This window comes from Aulonocara stuartgranti (genome assembly GCF_965226115.1).
Source record: "Aulonocara stuartgranti genome assembly, chromosome: 18".
Taxonomy (NCBI): domain Eukaryota; kingdom Metazoa; phylum Chordata; class Actinopteri; order Cichliformes; family Cichlidae; genus Aulonocara; species Aulonocara stuartgranti.
In genome coordinates this window covers 28273724-28295717 of record NC_138954.1, presented here as the reverse complement: position 1 = coordinate 28295717, position 21994 = coordinate 28273724, and the positions used below count along the sequence as shown (strand labels likewise).

The following is a 21994-nucleotide window of genomic DNA, read 5'->3' as shown; positions in this document are numbered from 1 at the left end:
TAAAATTGTGAAGACTGTGAACACAGTTTACCACAAATGCAGATTAATGTTGTGCAAAGAAGAAGCCATATGTGAACATGTTCCTGTCTTCTGTGAGTCAAAGCTCATTTAAAGTGGATTGAAGCAAAGTGGGAAGCTGTTCTGTGGTCACGGGAATCACAATTTAAATTCTTTTTTTCTTTTTCCATCAGCACCTAAAAAAACCTTCATCTCTCATGTTATTGGGGAGCAGCAGTATCTGTGGAAATGGCAGTTTGCACATCTGGAAAGGCTCCATCAATGACATAACGTATATAGAGGTTTTACAGAAACATATCGACATGACATCTTTTTCATGGAAAGTCTTGCATATTTCAGAAAGATGATGCTTAACTGCAATCAGCAGCTACTACAACAGCATGGCTTTGAAGTAGAAGAGTCCAGCCTTCCTGCAGGCCAGACCTTTCACTAGTTAAAGCATCATGGAACAAAAAAGTAGGAAAAATATTACCCAGGATTGTTGAACAGCTAGAATCCTCTATCAGACGAGAATAGGACAACATTCCTCTTCTGAAAGTCCAACAGCTGGTCTCCTCAGTTCCCAGATGTTTACTGGCTGCTGTTATAAATAGAGGGGATGCTACACAGTGGTAAACATACCCCAAGTTAAAAATATGCAAAAAAATAAATAAATCCTAGAATAGAAAAAGTCCTTATTTTAAAAATTGAATATGTTTTGTGGGTACTAATCATATAAGATACGGGTTTATGAAATTTGCTAACTTTGCAGGCGTCACAGCTGAGTCACATCAAATAACACTGAAATTTGAAGCCGGTGTAACAGAATCTGAGGTATGAGGCAGCAAATAAACACTGTCAATGATGTGCGACCCTGCACGGTGTCCGAGGATCGACAGCAGCGATGTTCGACTGGTTTGGGCTGCGGACAAGATGGCCGAGAACTGTCAACTGTGGTAATTGTCGGTATTTTCTGATGACAGTAATTTTTAAACGAGTTCCCGGCAGAAATGGGTTTATCTCAGAGTTCAGAAGCATCCGAAGGAGGGACGTATGGATATCATGTGCACGGTGTAAGGCTTATAACGCGGCTCGTTTTTCTCTGAAACTGGAGCTGAATGTACAGCAGCTTATGAACTGTGTTGTATGCTAACAGGTAGCTAGCTTCGTAGTTTCAAAAACCTGACAGAAGAGACGGAGTTTACGTGTCATTGTGGGCGCAGCTGTGCATTAGGACGTATTTGTTTACGGTGTTATTAAGAAATAAAATGTTAGCACAACATATAACTTGTCGCAAAGAAAGTCTTTTAAGAAGTCTGAGTCCACTGAGCTTCTGTTTTAATAAGTGCCCGGAAGTGATGCTTTGACAAGTAGAACTAGCGCGACGACAGTATTAATGAAAATAAATGTTTACCGGCTTAGAACGAACCGCTTTCCTATAACCATTTCATGCTTCAGCAAAAAATACAAGCAGTACTTTGGATTATAGTTCAGAGATGCTTAAATGGTTAGTCGATCGACTGATAAATCGATGCGACTGATCAAGATGTGCGTTTGCGACGCTGTTATTTTTTTTTCAATTTAAAATAATGATGCAATATTTAGTTTTTCTGTACATTTGCTTGCTTATATATTAATTTGAATTAAAACATTCCAGTAAATCATTTTCTTCAAAGATTAAAGTGCAGACTTGCTTGTATTTATTTTGACAGGTGCAGCCAAATTCCCCTGCAGAGAAGGCTGGCCTGCAGCCCTTCTTCGACTTCATCCTGTCTCTTGACACCAAGAGACTTGTAAGTTTAATTACAGCCATATAATAACAATTGCATTTACTGGTTATTCACTGCGACTGTAGATAAATATGATGAACATGAAAAAAGAAGAAGGTTAACACAGCTGGTTGCTATAATTGTTGTCTTCTTTAATTATTCCACACCAGAATGAGGAAAATGACCTTTTGAAGGAGGTTCTGAAAGCCAACGTGGAGAGAGCAGTGAAGATGGAGGTGTACAGCACTAAAACCACGAGGGTTCGTGAGCTGAAGGTGGTGCCCAGTAGCATGTGGGGAGGGCAGGGTTTGCTGGGCGCTAGTGTTCGCTTCTGCAGCTACCAGGGGGCCAATGAAAATGTTTGGCATGTCCTGGTGAGTTGCGTCGTCAAAGAACTACTAAAACGCATTGTGCTTCACTGTAGTCTCAGCTTCTGTAGCTGTGAGTCCATTATGGCTTCATCTTTTGTTTCTGTTTTCTCCAAGGATGTGGAAGCCAGTTCACCAGCTGCACTGGCGGGGCTTCAGCCCCACAGTGACTATATTGTGGGAGCAGATCAGGTTTTGCAAGATGTAAGATGTCTTATTAGAACCATGCAACATTACTTGTGGCATGAAAATTTCGAATTTGCACCTTCAGTAGTTAATTCAGAGTTTGTCATTTGCAGTCAGAAGACTTTTTCTCACTGATTGAGGCCCATGAAGGAAAACCTCTGAAGCTGCTGGTGTACAACACACAAACGGACCTATGCAGAGAGGTGGTGGTCACACCAAACGGAGCATGGGGAGGAGAGGGCAGGTATGGCCAAATGCAGCTGACAGTATATAAAAGATGGATGTAATCATTGTCATGTCACCCGGTGGTTTCTGGACTCCACATTCTAACGCGTGTTAGTGTTTTCCCCCCCACTATTTTTAGATTTTTCTTTGATGCAGATGCACCCTAAGGCCCAGGGGCCATATTTTTTTTCAAAGACTCAGATCCGATCCACTGGAAGACATACATTTTAAACTTTTAACTGTATTTTCACAAGTTTTACAGCTTTTCCTATCTCACTTATGGCAATTTTAACTAAACCAATTAATAATTAAGTAATAAATAAATGCTTCAATCAAAGAAAAGTTCCTGTTTTTTCACTTTATGATATAAAAATTTCAGGGTTTTTTTTACAAGGGACCCACACTAAAGAAAAACAAAACCAGAAAAATGTCTGTGAAGTTTTCTCAGTCATCCAGGTCATTGTAGTCTAAGGAGCTTGGAAAGAAAATTGTCTAGACTTCTGGACTTCCTCTACCTTATCACATGAGCCAAGGTGTGAGAACGGGGTTTCACAATGAGCTCACCCAATACCTTGACTGATTGTGACCTACGCACGTTTTCACACCTTGGCTCATGTGATTAAGTAGAGGATCATTAGGGTGTCCATTGTCCCTCTCGGGGGCACACTCCCACCAGGCTTAAATCTGGGACTCTCCACCTTTTGACCCTGCAGCTGAAGAAGCTTCTCGGATGAGAGGTGAAACGTCTTAAAGCCACTTAAAGAAGTCCAGACACTTTTCTTTCCAAGCTCCTTAGAAAACCAGAAAAAAGAACATTTTTTGTGACATAACAAGAACTTTCAGTTTAAATTACAGGATAGTCAGAGCAATGAGCTAGTAAAACTTTTTCTGTAATTTAAGCCCAGAGAGTCATGCTGACAGATTTCATTATAGTGTAGAAAAACAAGGACAAACTGTTGAACTTGCACTATATTTTCTCATATTTATTATTTACACATTTATTATATATGTAGTTTACACCAACAGAAAATGGTCCAGCCCACTGTGGGCTATCAGGCTCACATCCCTAAAATAAGACATTCCCAGAATAGGGTCTTACTTGGTGATGGTCTTGCATGTTGCAACTATGATTTCATGTGTAAATTGTTAATCAGTTGTTGTATTATATCTTATAGCATCTGCAAATGTTTGTCTGCAGTTTGGGTTGCGGTATCGGTTATGGCTACCTGCACCGAATCCCTGCTAATCCAGAAATATCAACAGTCGAGCCTTCTGCCCCTGATGTTGAGGAGAAACACTCTCCAAAGCTGCCTGCGCATGGATACACAGAGGTGACAGTAAAATACAGCAAAATCTCACATTTGAGAAGCTGACACAGGTCAATAACTTTCACCGTGTGCGTGTGTCTCCAGGCACCTCTCATGGCACCTTCAAGCAATAGTGAAGAGTTAAACCTGGAGCAGGTCACCCTCGAGGACTCTTATCTACCTCCACCCATTCAAAGGGTCACCGAGCTTGGTCAGTTAAGATTCTGTTCACCTTAGCATATGCTGTGTTTGCAAAAATCTTCTTAAGATGTGTGTTTTATTGTTGGAATTTTCCAGGTTTTTCTGATTCTGAAATGGCAGTGATGAACCCCGATCCTTCAGACTTGGTGGACAGGCTGGATCTGTCCATGTCATCCATTGACATGACAAACACCTCGCTGGCGATGCACGAGGAGAAGGAAAGCGAGATATCTGGTGTTGGTAAGTCAGTGTGGCAGCTGTTCATCACTGTCCAGTGACTTTCATGCATCAGTTTTAAGAAATATATTCAGTTTCATTTATATAGGTTCAAATCAGAACAACAGTCACCTCAAAGTGCTTTATATAATAATAATAATAATGGATTGCATTTATAGTGCTTTTCGAGACCCTCAAAGCGCTTTACAATTCCACTATTCATTCATTCTCACATTCACACACTGGTGGAGCCACAGCTGCCCTGGGGCAGACTGACAGAAGCGATGGCCCCTCTGGCCATCACCAGTAGGTGGTAGGTGAAGTGTCTTGCCCAAGGACACAACGACCAAGACAGAGAGAGCTGGGGATCGAACCGGCAACCTTCCTGTTACAAGATGAGCCTCCCAACCCCCTGAACCACGGTCGCCTTTTAATTTGGGAAAAACTTGAGGTAAAAACGTAACAATAATACACAGAAAACCCCAACAATGAAACATCTATGAGCAAGCACTTGGTGACCGTGGGAAGAAAAACTCTTCTAACAGGAAGAAACCTCTAGTATAACCAGGCTCAGTGAGAACTAGCCATCTGCCAATGAAATATGTTGTATGTTTAATATAATTCTCTCATCCACTTCTGTTGAATTCAACCATATTTGTTTTACTACAGAAGAGTTGGAGGACAGTGTTCTGCTCCCATCATTAGCAGACCACCAGAATGAGCCACAAGAGCACATCTCCCAGGCAGCCAGAGACTTCACTCCTGCTCTCTTGTCTGCTGATTCAAGTGTCCCACCAGCTGGACTCTCCCACCTGCTCACAGAGTGTGCAGAGCCACAGAGCTCTCTCATTGAGTCTAGTGATAGCCAAAGTCCAACTATAGGTGCGTTGTCTTTTTCTCTTGAGCCTTCTGTGCCCGCTGAAGACCTTCCTCGCTCATCTCCTGTCGATCTCATCCCATCTCTGGTCACCGAGGAGTCCACCGCAGACAGGTCTCCACCTCAGGCCATCGAGGACACTCTCGGGTCAGTGGATGAGATCGCAGAGCCTCTGCATGTGGCTTCTGCTCACCACTGTGACCATGAGCACGATGATGAGTAGGAACCCAAGAAGGCACATTTTGAGTAGGCTTAAGTCAGGCCAGACAAATGCAAAGTGTCGACGACAATCGTTTTGTTTTGTTTTTAAAGAAATGATTTTTAGGATAGATCATCAGAGGGAAGACTTTATCTTGTCAGTCTGTCTTGTTTGCATGTAAGACTGCGTCAGCAGATTGGTGACACTACATAAACCAGCTACAGCATTAATGCAGAAGATGGGTGAGGAAAAGGCACTGTAGTAATCTTCTGTGTGTTTTGTATGTGAGAATTTAGTTACTGCTTAGTTGTAAGCCAGAACAGTTTTTAAAGGTCAAACTTTTTCCTTCCGAGTGCAAATTTGGATCATACGGGTAATGAGACTGCTTCTGGTAGGCCGATGTGACAAAACTTGAATTTTTCCAAAGACAGACATTGCAAAGCACAGCTGCACCTTTATATCAAGGACAATTATCAATATTTTTTTGAAGTTACTAGACGGTTGGCCACTCAGATTAGTCGCCATAGTCTTTGGCGGTGGTGCAGTGTTACCTTTAATGTTTTGAAGCAACGTCGTTTAAACTCTTACCCAAAGAAACACTTTTAATTATAAGATATGGGACATTTTACTTTATATCCTCCAGATTGGTGACACTACATAAAGGGCTTTCACTGTGGGACGATGCTGAATAGAAACAGCACAGGTTTTACTTTTGTTTTTAACACTAATATTTAATTAGATTTTGTTCAGTGATGTACTTTGTAATGAGTCTAAAATGGATGTTTACTGCTGTATAGCCAGATTTATGCCCCCTTTTAATTTCCATGACCTATGCAACACTAGATTATACCCACCTTTCATTTCATAGACAATGCATTGCTAATGTAAAGTAAGCATTTAATTAAATCTAAGACTGCCAAGTTAGTAATACTTGAGTAATTCACTTTTGTTTGTTTGTTTTTTTAGGGGCATCTTAATAGTTTTCATTGGTCAAGTAGGTGCTAGTGTGTAAAATAAGAAAAAGTATTTTTTGCAGATATTTTTATCAATGAATTGTCTGTTTTATTAGGAATGAGTGCAAAGTCTTGATGAATGTGAAATGGGTGAATCTTCGATGGTTAAACAATCACTGGGAGAAAAAAAATGAGTCCCTCGTTTCTCTTATTTCACTTGGATCAGCTCAACACAATACAACTCGAGACAGCCATTTATAATCCTGGTAAAACCTGTCATTGTTAAACCATTCCAATTTATTTCTTTGAATGCCTAAAATATACATATTTCACAAATGATTACAATAATGGATATTGCAGAGTTATGGCCTGATTATTTGTACCCATCTTGGATTTTTATTTTTGGCCAATTAGAGCTCACTCAATGCATCCTCCCTCCTGCTATGGCATTACACACACTCGTGGCAAAATTAAACTCCAGGAAATTACAATGAAAAGATCTGTTGTTGTGGCTTGGTGACACACCAAGCGACAAGATGTGTTAGCATTTATTACACTTTGGTGAAGTTCCCACAGTGGCTGAATGTTCGTATGTTATCTCAGATGAGATTCCCCTTCAAGTTAAATTTATGCTCCACTGAACTCCTACTGAATCTAAATGAAATATACATTAGGAACAACCCTCGCTGTCATCAGAGTCCATGCTCGTGAACCAAACGCAGAGCATCTAAGCATGAATTACTGTTTAAGATATATACCCTATATATAATTTCCCCAATTGCTAAGATGACCTACACAAATACTAACTGCAAGTTTTAGATTGCAGTGAAATCAACAAATGCAAATCTTACCATTCAAGTCATTTAGCGTTCATGACCATGAATGTGCTGCAGGGATTTGGAAAAATAATTTTTGTGTGTTTTGCTTTTTTAAGTAAACTGTACAAAAACAAAAAGAAAACAGCTGCAAAACCAAAAGAAAAAGTAATTTAAATGAAAAATGTTGTACATATATTTACAAAATAAAGAACATTCATTCCTTTGAGGATAACACCGCTAAAAACAAAAGACAACGTGGACTGCTTCTGTCGATGAGGTTCAAGCTCTGCACTAACTGGATGTCTAAGCCGAGGTTAAGTTCAAGTTAATGCAGACGACGTCGACTACAGAACAGAGGGGTTTTTTTGTCTTTGAGGGACTGTGAGGCTACCCAGAGACCAAGTGTACTCCTAAACTGGTGATACTGCTGAGACAGGACTGGAGTGTCTGTAGAACAAGGACAGTTTCCTGGAATGTACTAGAACAGACAGTCTACTACATCCGTGTGCATACATACACAACACGCACTGCAACTTCAGTCGCTTCAAAAATAAAATGCCAATCAGGAAAGGGTGGGCAGGGACAGTCAAAGATGTGAGGAAGAAGAACAAGGAAAAAAAAAAAGGATGCAGAGAGGAGACATTTACGTCCAAACTTAAAAAAAACAATATGGACCACTTATTTCCCAGGTGTCTGTTGGCTGCGCCGGCCTGTTCTTCTCAGTTTCCTATAATACAACATGAGCCATGTCCCCACAAATTTTACTGGATTCTCACTGTTACTGCAACTCTTGACCACACAATGGGGTTTTAGGGTACTACATGTCAGAGGTGGGTGGTGATTGGCAAATGACAAAGAGTTCTGCTTTTAAAAATGACGACTTTCACGTGGACTTCTGCCTATAGTGAAGTGTCAAGTCCCCTCCGCTCTTCCAGATAAAATGTTTAACTGTTCGCAGGTCCATGTTGGGATCTAGCACCTGGATGAATCAAAAACAAAAGAAGGTTACTAACATGAAAGAGAAGTTGTGTTCAGTGCATTCACAGAGCGTGTTGATGTGCCCACCTGGTCTTGACACATTAGCTCAATCTTCTCTTCAGCTAGCATGGCCATGTCCTCCTCCTTCTCCTGCTCCCCGGGTTTATCGTTGGCCGAGGAGCTGGTGGTCTGTGACTCGTTGTCCAAGTTGATGATCTTCTCATAAACATGTTCCATGACCTTTCTCACCTGGAGCATGTCACTGGCCGACAGTCGGTCCCTGTGCGACAAAGAAGGTATAAAAACCGGCTCTGAACATTGCAGAGCTGCACGTGACACGGATCTTTGCTGAAATACGAGAAATTACAAACTTACTTTTTTAGAGTTTTTGCACCAGAGGAAGAGTGGGGCTGGAGGTAGAACGGGATTTTGTTGAACTTGGGCATATTTTTCTGTCATGGAAAAAAAAAAAAAAGACGTGTAACTCAAACGTGAGAACAAAATTTAATTGCAAATGTCACATCACAAAGATACAAGAAAATGGTATTGCTTCATCCAGGGAAGAACAGTGATGGATCTGTAACACCGCTGAGCTTTTTTCTGGCTTAGACCGAGCCTGTTGGCGAGCAGTGCGGTGATTACGCAGCCAGGCACAGCTGGTCCGTGTACTTTAAAAGCAATGACTCTGTGTCACCTTGTTTGACACAAATGAGTTCTGACCGTGTGATAAAAATAACATGTATTAAACTTGAGTAAATAAATCACAAAGTGGTTGAAGAACTTTTTTAACGGCAATGCTGCAGAGTTCCCTCTGCTTTCTCACTGCAAGAAATCTCCTGCAATCAGGTTTCACATTTGTATCATGTTGTGATAAAGTGCACAGTCATAGCTCTTAATGTCATACCTTAGTCCCTACTGAGTATAGAGCAATTTGTGAAAGGCAAGTACACATTTTTAGTGCTCGTCGTTTCTAACTGCCTTAATGTTCACTCATTCACTAACAACTGAGTGTTAGTGGATTACTATTAGAGCAGGCAAGCTGTGCACGTCTAGTCTCTTTATACAGAACAGAGTGTTTAGTTTGAAATAACAGAAAGTTGGTCAGGTCACATTTGTAAACAGTAACCTGATAAATGAATAACATTTTGCTGCTTCAGGTTTTAAGGTGTTGTATATTCTGGCCACTACTGATTGAGAGAGAATCATCATTGGAGTCACAATTCTGCTTTAGTCTATAAGCAACTCAAGGAAGTACTCATTACCATCATCTGTACCAAGTATAAAACATGTTACACAAACTCAGAAGTACTGAATCTCAAATACAAACACAGGGCTATTTTTGCCTGTTTTATGCAGCTTTTAGTTCCTTCCCACACTAAAGCCGTCCAACTAGAGTATACGTATTAACACTTTGTAGTGTTTAGCAACAAAAGCAGTCATGATTTTCTTCCTCCAAGCTTCCAAACCAGTGGGCTTCAACTACTCATGCCACATTTTTAAAAAAAATCTTCTTTTAATTTTTGAATGAAATGTGCATGAAATATAGACACGAGCACTTGGGCTTTCTAATTTTAATAAATTATGTAGAGCGATGTAGACCAAAGTTAGACGAGCAGATGAAGGATGATGCCCAGGATAAAGGGCAAATAAGGGAAAGGCTTTAAAAAGGGAGCCAGCTGCTCATTTCCAGTTCCATATTTTTATTCTTGGACTAGCTTTGCATGCTCCACAGTTCAAAAATAATGCTTATTTATCTTATACTGAGTCTCGGAGCAGCCTCTCATGTCGAACATATATGAAATGAGCTGCTTAGGTTTCTTTCACACTCACTGTCAGACAACTTTCTGATGATTGGCTACCCTTTGCAAACAAGAAATGTAAAACATTAGGTGCTGTGCTGTGCTTGATTATATTTAAGCTAGCCCCTCTCTTTCAAGTTATGACCCTATGATCAGCCAATAGTGTCACAGAGATTATTATCCACTGATTTTATTATGTGAAACTTTGACCAGGTTTACTATGATCAGCCACCAGTGGAACACTGCATATGACAGGATAGATGAAAAGCACAACATGCACACTTTAATAAAAGATCAACGGAAAGGAGGTTTAAAAAAAATAATAATCAGCAGAGATACTCACATCTACAGTTATATCAATAACCCACTGTGGGACTGTCTCATTGAGCAGCATGGATTCAGTCTCTCCGCCTGAATCTCTACATAGCAACCTGCAGCGTAAAAATAAAGCAGATCAAAAGAAACGCTGGACTTGTGCGACCATTTCTAATGACATGTGATGACATCACAAGGGGAAGATTTGACTTTCTAACATGACCTTAACTGACGATCTAAAAGTTTGAAAGTTTGTTGGTGAGAGCTTACCTAAAAAGGGTTCTGCCTCCCGCTTCTCCAAAGATAACTGGTGTGTGTGGTGGCACCTGGAAATATCCGTTGCCTTTCTGGACCCTGTTTTCTTGCTCTCCGTTCACTGAGGGAACAAGAACATAATCAACAAACCCGATGACATCTTGGCTTAGAATGCGCTCACTGGCACAGTTTGCAGCCAATTCATGTTTGAGGCCAAGTGGATAAAAAGACGAGGGAAACAAGACAAAGGAAAAAACATGCCCCGATGACGCTCCCCTCGGTGCAGACATTTGGCAGTTTGTGCATTCACTGGATAATTGAATCAGTCAATCAATCTCCTCACCATGGTTCACCTCGTTCTCTTCCTCGTCCATGGGGTTGATTCGGGTTCTGGGCCAGAACTCCAGCAGAGCCTGAAGCAATAGTCCGCCCAGGTTCACTGCAAAGGGGAGAAATCAGCGTTGTGTAATGCTAACTTAGACCTCTGGCTCTGCATTACGTAACCTTCATTAGTATAGAAAATGTAATCTCTTACACTTTGGATCCGATCCATCGGAACTTGAAAACCCTGCGTCCTTTGCAGACACCCAGGCAGCAAAGCAGTCACTCTCATCCAAAGTGATAGTGAGCATCTGTCGAGCACATAACCACGACAGGAATCAACCAGGAGAAGTTAGAACTCAGCTAGAAAACACTGAATGTCAAATCATGTGACGGGCTCCTGTATTACCAGGTTTGAAACTCACCCCAGTTTTCAGATCAACAGAGAACCAATTTGGCACATAGACCATCTTGAAGCGCTTTTTAATCTCTTCGTCAAATTCAACCTTCCCCAAGTCTTCGCCCTTACATGCCTACAGGTCAAATGTGAGCACAAAAGGTCATTTCAAACTACAGATATATCGACAGGTGTGCATTCCTACAATTTCACTTTAATTCACACAGATTCATCAGCTCATTCAGGTGGATGAGCACCAATAAAACCACAGTGGAGTTCTCCGCCCCAACACCCACGCCTGGGAAACTTTCAGAAGAACTAAAGGTTCATTCGGGGTCCATCAGTTCTTCTTCCTGGACGGCAGCCCCAGGAAGATTAAAAAATAAGGCAAAATCATTCATTTCACAAACCAAAAACAACAGCTCTTCTTTATTTTACACAACTATAAAACCATTCATTCTTGTTGGGCATCACCACCCAGTTCTGCTGTATCTCCATGTTGTCATGTCTTAGAACAGTGAACAAAAACAGTCTGCATTAGCAGCTTTTTTTTTTTTTTTTTTTAAATTTGGCTTTAAAATTCTGATATATTCGACTAATCAGTGACATTTAGTGATGCAAGCCACGCCCTGAAATCTCCTTCACTTATCCTCCCACCTATGAAGACCAATAAAGACCAAGATAAGAGCACATCCCATATCCTAATATCTTAATCATTAATGCCAGAGTGTGTGGTTTACCTTTAGGACGTCCCAGAAAGCCACATTGTTGTTGGTGTCTTTGGTGAGTATGTGTCTTTTGTCATTCAGAATGTGGCACTGAATAATACTGGCACCTCCTGCAACATCAACAGCGCTGTTAGTTAACAGAGGGAAAAGAGATTTGGAGGATTGTATACTTTCACATAAAAAAGAAACAAAAAACAAAAGTACCCTTGATGACTTGTTCTGGCTGAGTACACAGTGGTGTCAGAGGGGTGGTGCAGTCGTTGTCATACTCTCCGGATGATCTGAAGTTGTGCATTCCCTTTAGAGACTAAACACACACCAAAAAAACAAAAACTTTTAATAATTGCTTCCCCACTCCTTGTTCTTCTCTTTTGTAATACAGAATTACAAAGCTGCTTTTAAATTTTAAATGAACTGCAGATGAATTATGGCTGAACACAGTTAGGTGTGGCCACATGAACAACCCTCTATCTATACTTCACTACATTGACAGTGGATCACTGATCTCAGAGGTGTCACGCATGCTTACCCATTTATTAACAGATGACTTGGTGGTGGAGACCCAGATTGCTGGAGGTGGGTCCGCAGATCTGTCCAGTTCCATCTGTGCAAGAAAAGGCAAAAGGCTGAATGACCCTGAGACCCATCCTTTTATATTTTCAATATTATGGTTAAATATATCCTAAAATTAACTATTACACAGGTTGTTATGCAGTTATTACAAAAATCTAGCCCTTATTTGCTGGACCCTTACTTTGAGCACTGGGGCCTTCTCCTCACAGATAAGGACACGGATGTCTGGGTTACGCAGGTCCGTACAGTAGATCTTTTTGTCTCTGCCTCCAGAATATACGTGCGTAAAGGCCTCATTGACCTGCAGGGCCCACACCCCTTCGTCGTGCACACGGTAGGTGGCGATGCACCTCTGCTGGCCGAGGGACCAAAGGCGAATGGTCCCATCTGAACTGCCTGATAGGCACTGTGGGGAGGACCGGTGACTTTTAGATTCTGAAACTCTGCTCTTTGGCAGCCACGGCATTTTAGATTATTTAACTCACCTGAGTGCCGTCTCGATTCAGCAGCAACGATTTGACGTTGTCCGTGTGACCTTTTAGCTTCATGAGCTTAGCGCATGTTCGAGGATCCCACACTCTCAGAACCTGAAGAAAGACACAAGAAGGGTAACGACAGCAGGCACTACTTCACTGTGTTTACATGCATGATAATCCTACTGGGCTAAAACAAAGCAAGGTACGCACTCAATTACACCATTCATGCATTTCCTTTATATTAGATTTTTGAAGCAGTCTTTATAGTTTATAATATCCACAGATTTGTGACAGCCTAATGGAAATGCTTTAAGGATATCTGAACAGAAACCAAAGGTCAGTGAAGAACTTTTATTATCACTTGCTTACAAATTCTTAAGAGAAGTTAGAGTTAAGTTTTCTTATAATAGTCATTTTACTAAAGCCATGTAACCTACCTACATAGAGCTGAAGACTACAAGTTAGAATATGAAAGAACTTTTTATGGGTTTTGCGTTTTAAGAAATTAGTAAAAATAAGTTAACAAGGCAATTACTAGATTATAGTGTAGTAATTCATTGTCTACTGCTCAGGTTCAAGTTTTTGAAAAAATTGAACTCAGTGAATGGAAGAAGGCTAAAAAGGCTTTGTTGAGGCCTGAGGTTTATTTGGAAATCTGTCAACTAGACAAAACTGTGAAGGTACAATTTAAGATCACAAATGATACCTGGATTACAGAGCAACGCTTAAACTATGCTATTATACATCACCCCTAAGACAATTATGAGCATTTTAGGGACCCAAACAGGACTAAGAGACGTGTAATAATCCACAGAGACCCTAAAAAGCAATTCTAATCACTGAATGAGTGATTATAATTGGTACCTGTGACGCTCCTGAGAGCTGAGTTATTGAAGCTTAGAGTCCTTTTAAAATTTATTGTAGTTAGAGAAACAGATTGTTGCTCAGTGAAGCTGTTTATGTCTCAGCATTTTCAAAAATTTAACACAACTGAAAGTTTGCATTTATTCCTTAGTGTAAACACTGGGCACTGTGTAAATCTGTCCATCTGTGTGTCACAAACCTTTTCTGTGGATCCTGATACAATAACCGTGCCCATCTGGTTCATAGCCAGACTATAGATTGAGTCCTTGTTCCCACTCAGCGATGAAGCTGTTGGAGACAAATTATAATAAGTCCAAAGGTACAGACTGACTTGGACATAAACATATCGGTCATGCTGAATACAAATTACACTCAGTACAATTCACATCTAATCTAAGCTTCTGTCCAGAGGACAGAAATGGATACTAGTGTCACACTGCAAAATCTTTACTTACTGGTGACAGTATTGTTGGAAGCAGTGAGTGCTGTTAGTGTGTTCACATCCCAAAGAAAGATCTGCCTGTCCAGACCTGCTGATGCTACCAGCTCTTTGTCCTTAGCGTAAGCCAACGCTTTCACGTAGTCCTTATGTGTTCGTAACGTTGACATACAAAACCCTTTGTGTGCGTTCCATACTTTGACTGTCGTATCCGATGAGGCAGATATCACTGAAAGCAAATTTTTTTTAGATTAGAAACGGGGGTTTCAAAATAAAATGTTGGGTGAACTGAACAGCTTAAAAAAACTCACAAGTTTTTCCATTGCAACAGAGGACTATGTCATTAACCCAGTCTGTATGATGCTCCATCGATGCAATGTATGGGTCCTGCTACAATAACAAGAGAGGACAAGGACAGTTAAAACAGTCTTAGGCATGAGATTTGAGAAATGCATACTAAAGCAGCTGCCTTGTGTAAAATGAGTTGACTGTTTTAGCATAACGGAGCAGGGCAAGAAGCTGTACTTTGTGCTGGTAGACGCTCCATATCCGGATGATGGAGTCCCTCCCTGCAGTGAAGAGCCGGTTCAGAGCAGGGTCGAGCTGGAGTGCATTCACCCCGTTTCGATTGTACTTCTCCACCTCATCTCTAATGACATATGATACCTGGAACACAGAGAGGAGAATGGGCGCTGGGCTCAGACTCCTAATCTCGACCTGTTTTGTTTTGGCCCACACAACACACCCACCCAACACACCCACCCTTTAAGCTCTAACGCTCTAACACTTGTATAACGTGAACTTGCACTGCAAGGACCTGCAGCGTTAACGAGACAAACACAGAGCTTAACTAAATGTCACACACACTGGCATATAATGCAAACCGGTTTCAGTTTAACAACAAGGAAAGTGCATAACTTTAATGTGTATTTTTACGGCAGCTGGGCATACTGGCAATGGTTCACGACAGACCTGCCCGGACGCGTACGTTTCACTAGCAATTAGACGGAGCCCGGATACAGTAGCTAGCTTAGCTTCCGTCAACGCCGTAACAGCTTCAAACGGCAACCCAAGAGGGGTGTTATTATTTTGTACTGACAGGCGATATCTGTAGTTATCTTATAAAGTATTTTACACTTGCTCGTATGAAAAAAATGTTTGCAAAAGCATGTAATCATTTGGAAGCGACCGTTAGCACATGCCGCTAACACCTCTCGTATGCTAAGCTAGATAGGTTAGCTGGCTTGAGTCATGACACCTAACTGCAACGCTATCTTGTGCATGTGTTTTTTACTCCCTATCGGGTGTTTGTGAAGAGCATCTTTAAGCTGGAGGCCCCGATGTTGCCGTTGTCACACATTTATCAATAATGTAACGCCTCTAATTTACCTGTACTTTCCTCCGCCCAGCAGCATTTTGCCTGTGATGCGTGGCCATCTTGCATGTTGACAGTGAATTCATGTGATGCTACATCCGGAAAAAAAGAAAACATATGTACCTGGGCTTTCTGGGTAATGTTGTTCTACACTTTCCTAAACTGTTAACTTAAAAGGATTTTATTTTATTTATTTTTTTGTCTTTCCCCACCACTCACTCCTGGGGATTTGTTCACTGGCACAGTGGTGCTGTTTTGTAATAGTACACTTTGGGTATCAATCAATTTAAAAATGTAATAATCAATGTAACATAATTTATGTATTTTAAAACTAGTTTTTGTTTTGTTTTTGGTTTTTTGAAGACCTAGAATCTAAATACGTCTCTCTCTCAAGCACTTTGGGTCAACTTATATTGTTCTATGTGCTACCATAATTAAAACAGATGTGACAGTCAACACAAAAAAGGTGCAGAGACATTTTTCATAGTGCGTGTTTGATATAGCTATAATTGTTCATGAAATAATTCAGTGGGGTACATAGGGGAAAGAAAGAAAGTATTGACTCTAACCGTCTCGAGCCAATATCAATACCAGCTTTGGTATTGAAACTATCAATATTTATATCGATCCGAGTACCTGTATGGCACAGTGATTGATACTTCCGCGCAGTTTACCATGATGCACGCTGGGTAATCGTTATGGCTGTATTATTATATAATATGCAAATATAAACATCTGTTTATATGGTCGCAGAGGAGGATTAACACAAGACTGTCCAATCGTCCAATGTTCACATTATCTGGGTAAACTATTTACCAGGCTTTTTATCTTTTATTAGAATGACTTAGAAATAAGCTTAAAATATGTCCCGCCTTCCTCTATACCTTAATGCACAAAATGTGATGTATGAATCCTGATGAGACAGTATTTGGGTCTATCAATCTGCGCAATGTTCTGAAAATAAGAATTCTTCCTGCTCCATACAAAAAAGAAAGTCTATTACCGAACACTAGAGGGGGTAATACACTATCATGAGCTGCACACGAAGTCCAAACCTCCCGGAAAGACAGAATAAAAGTCTGAGGACCGGTGGTGTGAAATCACGTCTTTTTAAGGATTCACTCATGCGAATCAGGTTTTGAATCCAAACCAAATCAGCTCACTGTAGGGTGCATGCTGTGAACTCGGGCTCTGGCTGTTCTTCACGGGTGTGCATGCCTCTGGTTGACCATTAAACCAAACAAAAGTGTTTCAAGTGTTCAAAACCCCCGTGTGAAAGGTGAGGCACGTGAAATGTTGGCTTCTCTGGTAGGAGACTGGGCGTTTCCCACACACACTTTTTACAGAAATAAACTTTGAGTTTCTTCATAGTCCTTGGACTAAGGCATACTTGGTGATGTGGCAAAAGCACAGCGCACATTATGCCTGAGAGCGCCATGGGACGCCTATGGCGCAGTAATCCTCTGTGGCCCAGCAACCCCCCCCCCCACCCTCACTGCTCTCCTGCTCAAGGGCAAATCGAGACAGCGCAGCATCCTCCACGCTCGGCAGCCGGAGACTTTTCCTTCATGGGATGAAAACCGACGGGCCTCACGAATGGAAGGCAAGAGGACGAAGTTTTACTTACACCGCACCTGTGACAGCTTTCAAAATGTCCAAAATAGGGTGACTGCAGACCTCTGGCGCTTACCAAGAAGTCAGTTTTGACCGTTTTTCTCTGGATTCTGATGACACTTTTCCCCCCGTGGGCTTGAGTTTGGATCCACGATGAGGCGAAGTGAGCCTTGAAAAGAAAACATGGATTGTGCACGGAAGGTTTGGTTGTTTCTTCTTCTAAAACCCGAAGAACTTCATTCTGGAAACGATGCTGTAAAACTCACAGTTTCACATGTAAGTATATTCTGCACGGAATCCTCATGTGGCTGCAAAAACATATAGCAGAAAATGATTGGCACGACTTGTTGGCTGTTTGTTCTCTCCTTTTGTTTTTCATTTTTTATTGTATTCGCATAAGGGCCGTATGTTAACGGAGAAGCGCTCATTACTTCATCAAAAATAAGTGTTCAGTTTCAAAAAGCTTTAGGGTTAAGCTACATGTGGAAATTCACTTTAACGAGGTCAATGTTTCCTTTGGCTTCTTATCTCCATATGAAGTGAAAAGACACTTAATGTAATGATTATTACACGTCATTCATGACATCACAAACCACTTTAAAAAAAAAAAAAAAAAAAAGCTCAACAATCTTCATGTTTAATGTGACTCATGTAACTTTTGATAAGTTGTAATATTCATATTTTGGGTGTTTTTTTTTTAAGTAATATCTGAACACTGGCAACTGGGATTCAGTTCATTATCAGCTACTGGTTTCACGAGTGGATCATTTTACCACTGTCTATATTTTTATATGTGTGTACTTTCTGTATGCTTGGCGTTTAAGCTATCTTTTGCAATTACATTGAAAGGTTTCTGCCAAAGAAGTAGGTCATCAGTTCAGGCTGTGCACCTCAGATCACAGTATGAAGCTCTGAGGGGGAGAAGGACACATAACATGGTGATGAAGAACACACAGAAGGCCCAGTTACACTAGACCCCCCAGAAAAATTTGAAAAAAGTTGGACTCATTTCTAAACTTTTTAATAATGTTTTTAGTGTAGTTTTTAATATTTCGATTGCAAAATACAGCATTATTTAAAAAAAAAAAAAGTAAATCCAAAGAAAGATAAGATAAGATAAGATAACCTTTATTAGTCCCACACGTGGGAAATTTGTTTTGTCACAGCAGGAAGTGGACAGTGCAAAAGTTATGACGCAAAAATTAGAATACAATAAGAATAAATACAGTACACAGCTGTACAGAATAGAATAAAATAATATACTATATACAGTAGAATAAAATAGAATAAAAATATACAATAAGATAAAAATAGAATACGAATGCTATATACAATCTCTCCGTCCCACACCGTGGGTGCCGCAGTCTCCCACTGAAGGAGCTGCTCAGTGCTGTCACAGTCTGCTGCATGGGGTGGGAGACGTTGTCCAACAGGGATGACAGCTTAGCCGCCGTTCTCCTGTCACTCACCACCTCCACTGGGTCCAGAGGGCATCCTAGAACAGAGCTGGCCCTTCGGATCACCCTGTTCAGTCTCTTCCTGTCCCCAGCAGAGATGCTGCCGCCCCAGCAGACCACACCATAAAAGATAGCAGAAGCCACCACAGAGTCATAGAAGGTCTTCAGGAGTGGGCCCTCCACCCCAAACGACCTGAGTCTCCGCAGCAGGTACAGCCTGCTCTGCCCTTTCCTGTAGAGGGCGTCTGAGTTATGAGTCCAGTCCAGTCTATTGTTCAGATGAACACCAAGGTACCTGTAGCTGTCCACAGCCTCAATGTCCATACCCTGGATGTTCAGTGGTTGCAGTGGAGAATGCTTGTGCCTGCGGAAGTCTACCACCAGCTCCTTGGTTTTACTGGCGTTGATCTGGAGGTAGTTCAGCTGGCACCAGTCCACAAAGTCTTGAGTCAGTCCTCTGTACTCCTTGTCGTCCCCATCAGTGATGAGGCCGACTATTGCAGAGTCATCAGAGAACTTCTGCAGGAAGCACTGGGTGGAATTGTGGGAGAAGTCTGCAGTGTAGATGGTGAAGAGGAACGGAGCCAGAACCGTTCCCTGTGGGGCCCCCGTACTGCAGAGGACCCTGTCCGACACACAGCCCTGAGTCCTCACATACTGTGGTCGGTCGGTGAGGTAGTCCAAAATCCAGGTAGTGAGGTGATGGTCCACTCCAGAGTTCTCCAGCTTGTCCTTCAGAACCGAGGGAAGAATAGTGTTGAAGGCACTGGAGAAATCAAAGAACATGATTCTCACAGTGCTTCCAGCGGTCTCCAGGTGAGCGAGGGAACGATGTAGGAGGTGAATGACGGCATCATCCGCTCCAATGCCAGGCTGGTAGGCAAACTGAAGTGGGTCCAGTGATGAGCTTGTTAGGCGCCGAAGCTGAGCCAGAACCAACCGCTCCAGGGTCTTCATCAGGTGGGATGTCAGAGCCACCGGCCTGTAGCTGTTGAGGTCCTTGGGGCGTGAAGTCTTTGGCACTGGTACAACACAGGAGGTTTTCCAGAGCTGTGGGACTCTTCCCAACCTCAGGCTCAGGTTGAAGAGGTGCTCCATCACCCCACACAGTTGGTCCGCGCAGGACCTGACGACCCTCGAGCTGATGCCATCTGGGCCCGCTGCCTTCTTGCCATTAATCCTCCTCAGTTCCCTCCTAACCTGGGTGGTTGAGAGAGACAGGCTGGAGCCTTGTGTTGAGTGTGTATTGGATGCTGTTGTTGGGGGTGGGGGGGAGTGAGCAGGGTGAATAGAGGAGGTGTGAAGTGTCTGAGGTGTCAGAGGTGGAACAGCAGCAGTGGGGGTGGGTGAGTCTGCAGCCGATGTTGTAGACTGTCTCATGGTTGAATCAAATCTGTTGAAGAAATGATTCAGTTCATTTGCCCACCTCACATCCCTCCCAGGCAGAGAGTTCTGCTGTTTGTGGCCTGAGATGGTTCTGAGGCCTCTCCAGACTTCACCAACGTTGTTTTGCTGAAGCTGGTTCTCCATCTTTTGCCTGTAGCTGTCCTTCCCATTCCTTATCAGTCCCCTCAACTCTCTCTGCACCCTTTTCAACTCCTCTTTGTCTTTGGATTTGAAGGCCGTCTTGAAAGCAGTCTTAAGTTAGAAATGAGTTAACAACCAGATAGTGAGAGCTATCGCCTGATAACAACTTTCTTACCTGTTAAAACAATCTTAAAATAAAAGATGATGGAATAGATAGCAGCAGTACAAAGTCCTACTGTAGTCCCATAAAAGATTTGGGGGGGGGAACAATAGTCTTCTGTGGCTCTATAAGGAACTATGCCATGTCTAATAGTCATGTTACTCCATTCGTATAGGTTAAAGAGCTGAAGACTACAAGTTAGAATCTGAAAGAATCTGAAAAATCATCTATTGACTATTTAAGACCACAGAGCTAATACACTGTGCTGTGGACTATAGTGTAGTGATTCATACTCTACTGTTCAGGTTCAAGGTTTTAAAAACTGAACTCAGAAAATGGAAGAAGGCAAAAAAAAAAAGGCTTGGTTAAGGCATATATAGAAGGTTTATATGGAAATCTGTCAACTAGACAAAAGTGTGAGCTACAATCTAAGATCACAAACAATGGCTGGATTACAGAGCAACAAAATGTATTTAAATACATTTGTCGCATAATAATAGTTCTTCACTGGTCTAAGCAACTTAGAGATTGTGCCATAAAAACCTGAAACTGAACAATTCGAATATAGTTACAATTACCAAGTAAGCTGTGAGAAAATTCACAGCTTACTTGTTTTGAACTATAGAATAAGACAGTATTTTCCATTTATTTTAGGTAAGCCACACATTCCAAAAGCCTACATTTTATATGTTTAACTATTTTATATGTTCTAAAATGTTTCACTTTTAATGAGAGAAAAATTAGTTAATTATGAGCACTTTAGGGACCAAACAGGAGGAGACGATTTGTAATAATCCACAGATGCCCTGAGAGGCATAAAAACAGGAGTTACCATTCGATGATTATAACTGGTAAACCGTGACACACGTGAGAGTCACAGAAGACTTTATATAAACATCTGGTAACAGACACAGACTTTGTTACAGTGTTGCTGAAGCTTAGGGTTCTTTTTGCAGTTATTGTCGTCGCAGGGACAGAATATTGTCAGTAAAGCCGTTTATATACTTAACAGAGCTGAAAGTTTGGATTTATGCCTCAGTGTAAGTTCAGCATTAGAATCAGACTCTCATAAAGTCAACGGGTGCTTTAAAAACATGTTTTGTTACCTTTGAATTATCAGGTTGGTTTGTACGCATGCATTGAACCTCAAAACTGCCCAAACTGTTCTGTCACTGTCCTATCATAATGTTCCATATTAATTTACATCAAAACACATCAGACTTCATGCAGTTATTGAACTGTGAGTCTTTACTTTAACCATTTTTTTCAATGCATAGCTGTACGAAGCTAAATTCTGGCGTTAGCTGATGTGAGAATCCATGTCACAATGCATGTGTTCGTGCATGTGCGTGCATTTGCATGTGAAAACTGCCAGTGTGCAGCTCTGCTCTGCTTTCAATCTAATTATCTTAATTATTTGCACTGCTGATGACCACAGCACATCTGGCTGTTATGGGAATTAAATTTTATTCAAACTAAAATGAGTGAAATACTTTACAACCACTTCCTCCTATGAGTAAGCTGGCATGCAAAGTGAAACTGTGCATGCTGGCAGTTGTCCTCTCTGTGCATTTAATAATATTCACATTAAATTTGTATC

At 41.4% G+C, this 21994-nt stretch overlaps 3 protein-coding genes across 6 annotated transcripts in view; 2 read left to right on the top strand and 1 right to left on the bottom strand.

Moving 5' to 3' along the window:
* Positions 1-817: 817 nt before the first annotated feature.
* gorasp1a (golgi reassembly stacking protein 1a) lies at positions 818-6269 on the top strand. 3 transcript variants are annotated; one of them, XM_082514886.1, is made up of 9 exons: positions 818-953; positions 1710-1790; positions 1937-2140; positions 2252-2338; positions 2434-2564; positions 3744-3876; positions 3958-4063; positions 4150-4293; positions 4942-6269. In XM_082514886.1, exons 1-9 carry the CDS (start codon positions 834-836, stop codon positions 5367-5369), a joined length of 1434 nt encoding a protein of 477 aa, XP_082371012.1. In that variant the 5' UTR covers positions 818-833; the 3' UTR covers positions 5370-6269. The 3 variants fall into 3 exon arrangements, with proteins under 3 accessions (XP_082371012.1, XP_082371011.1, XP_082371013.1); XM_082514885.1 differs by having other exon boundaries at positions 4939-6269; XM_082514887.1 differs by having other exon boundaries at positions 890-1070; positions 4939-6269.
* A 115-nt stretch (positions 6270-6384) lies between these two features.
* LOC309694677 (WD repeat-containing protein 48) lies at positions 6385-15728 on the bottom strand. 2 transcript variants are annotated; one of them, XM_082514883.1, is made up of 18 exons: positions 15651-15728; positions 14787-14927; positions 14573-14651; positions 14278-14490; positions 14022-14110; positions 12968-13069; positions 12664-12888; positions 12439-12513; positions 12114-12216; positions 11922-12019; positions 11210-11317; positions 10999-11095; positions 10807-10902; positions 10479-10584; positions 10237-10324; positions 8470-8546; positions 8182-8374; positions 6385-8095 (listed from the first exon to the last, which is right to left on the bottom strand). In XM_082514883.1, exons 1-18 carry the CDS (start codon positions 15720-15722, stop codon positions 8000-8002), a joined length of 2058 nt encoding a protein of 685 aa, XP_082371009.1. In that variant the 5' UTR covers positions 15723-15728; the 3' UTR covers positions 6385-7999. The 2 variants fall into 2 exon arrangements, with proteins under 2 accessions (XP_082371009.1, XP_082371010.1); XM_082514884.1 differs by having other exon boundaries at positions 14573-14648.
* A 1398-nt stretch (positions 15729-17126) lies between these two features.
* Positions 17127-21994, top strand: part of LOC309693252 (sodium channel protein type 2 subunit alpha-like) — a 45147-nt gene continuing 40279 nt past the window's right edge. Inside the window, exon 1 of the mRNA XM_082512315.1 lies at positions 17127-17526. The gene's annotated coding sequence lies outside the window, so the exon portion shown is untranslated. The remainder of the gene's footprint in view (positions 17527-21994) is intronic.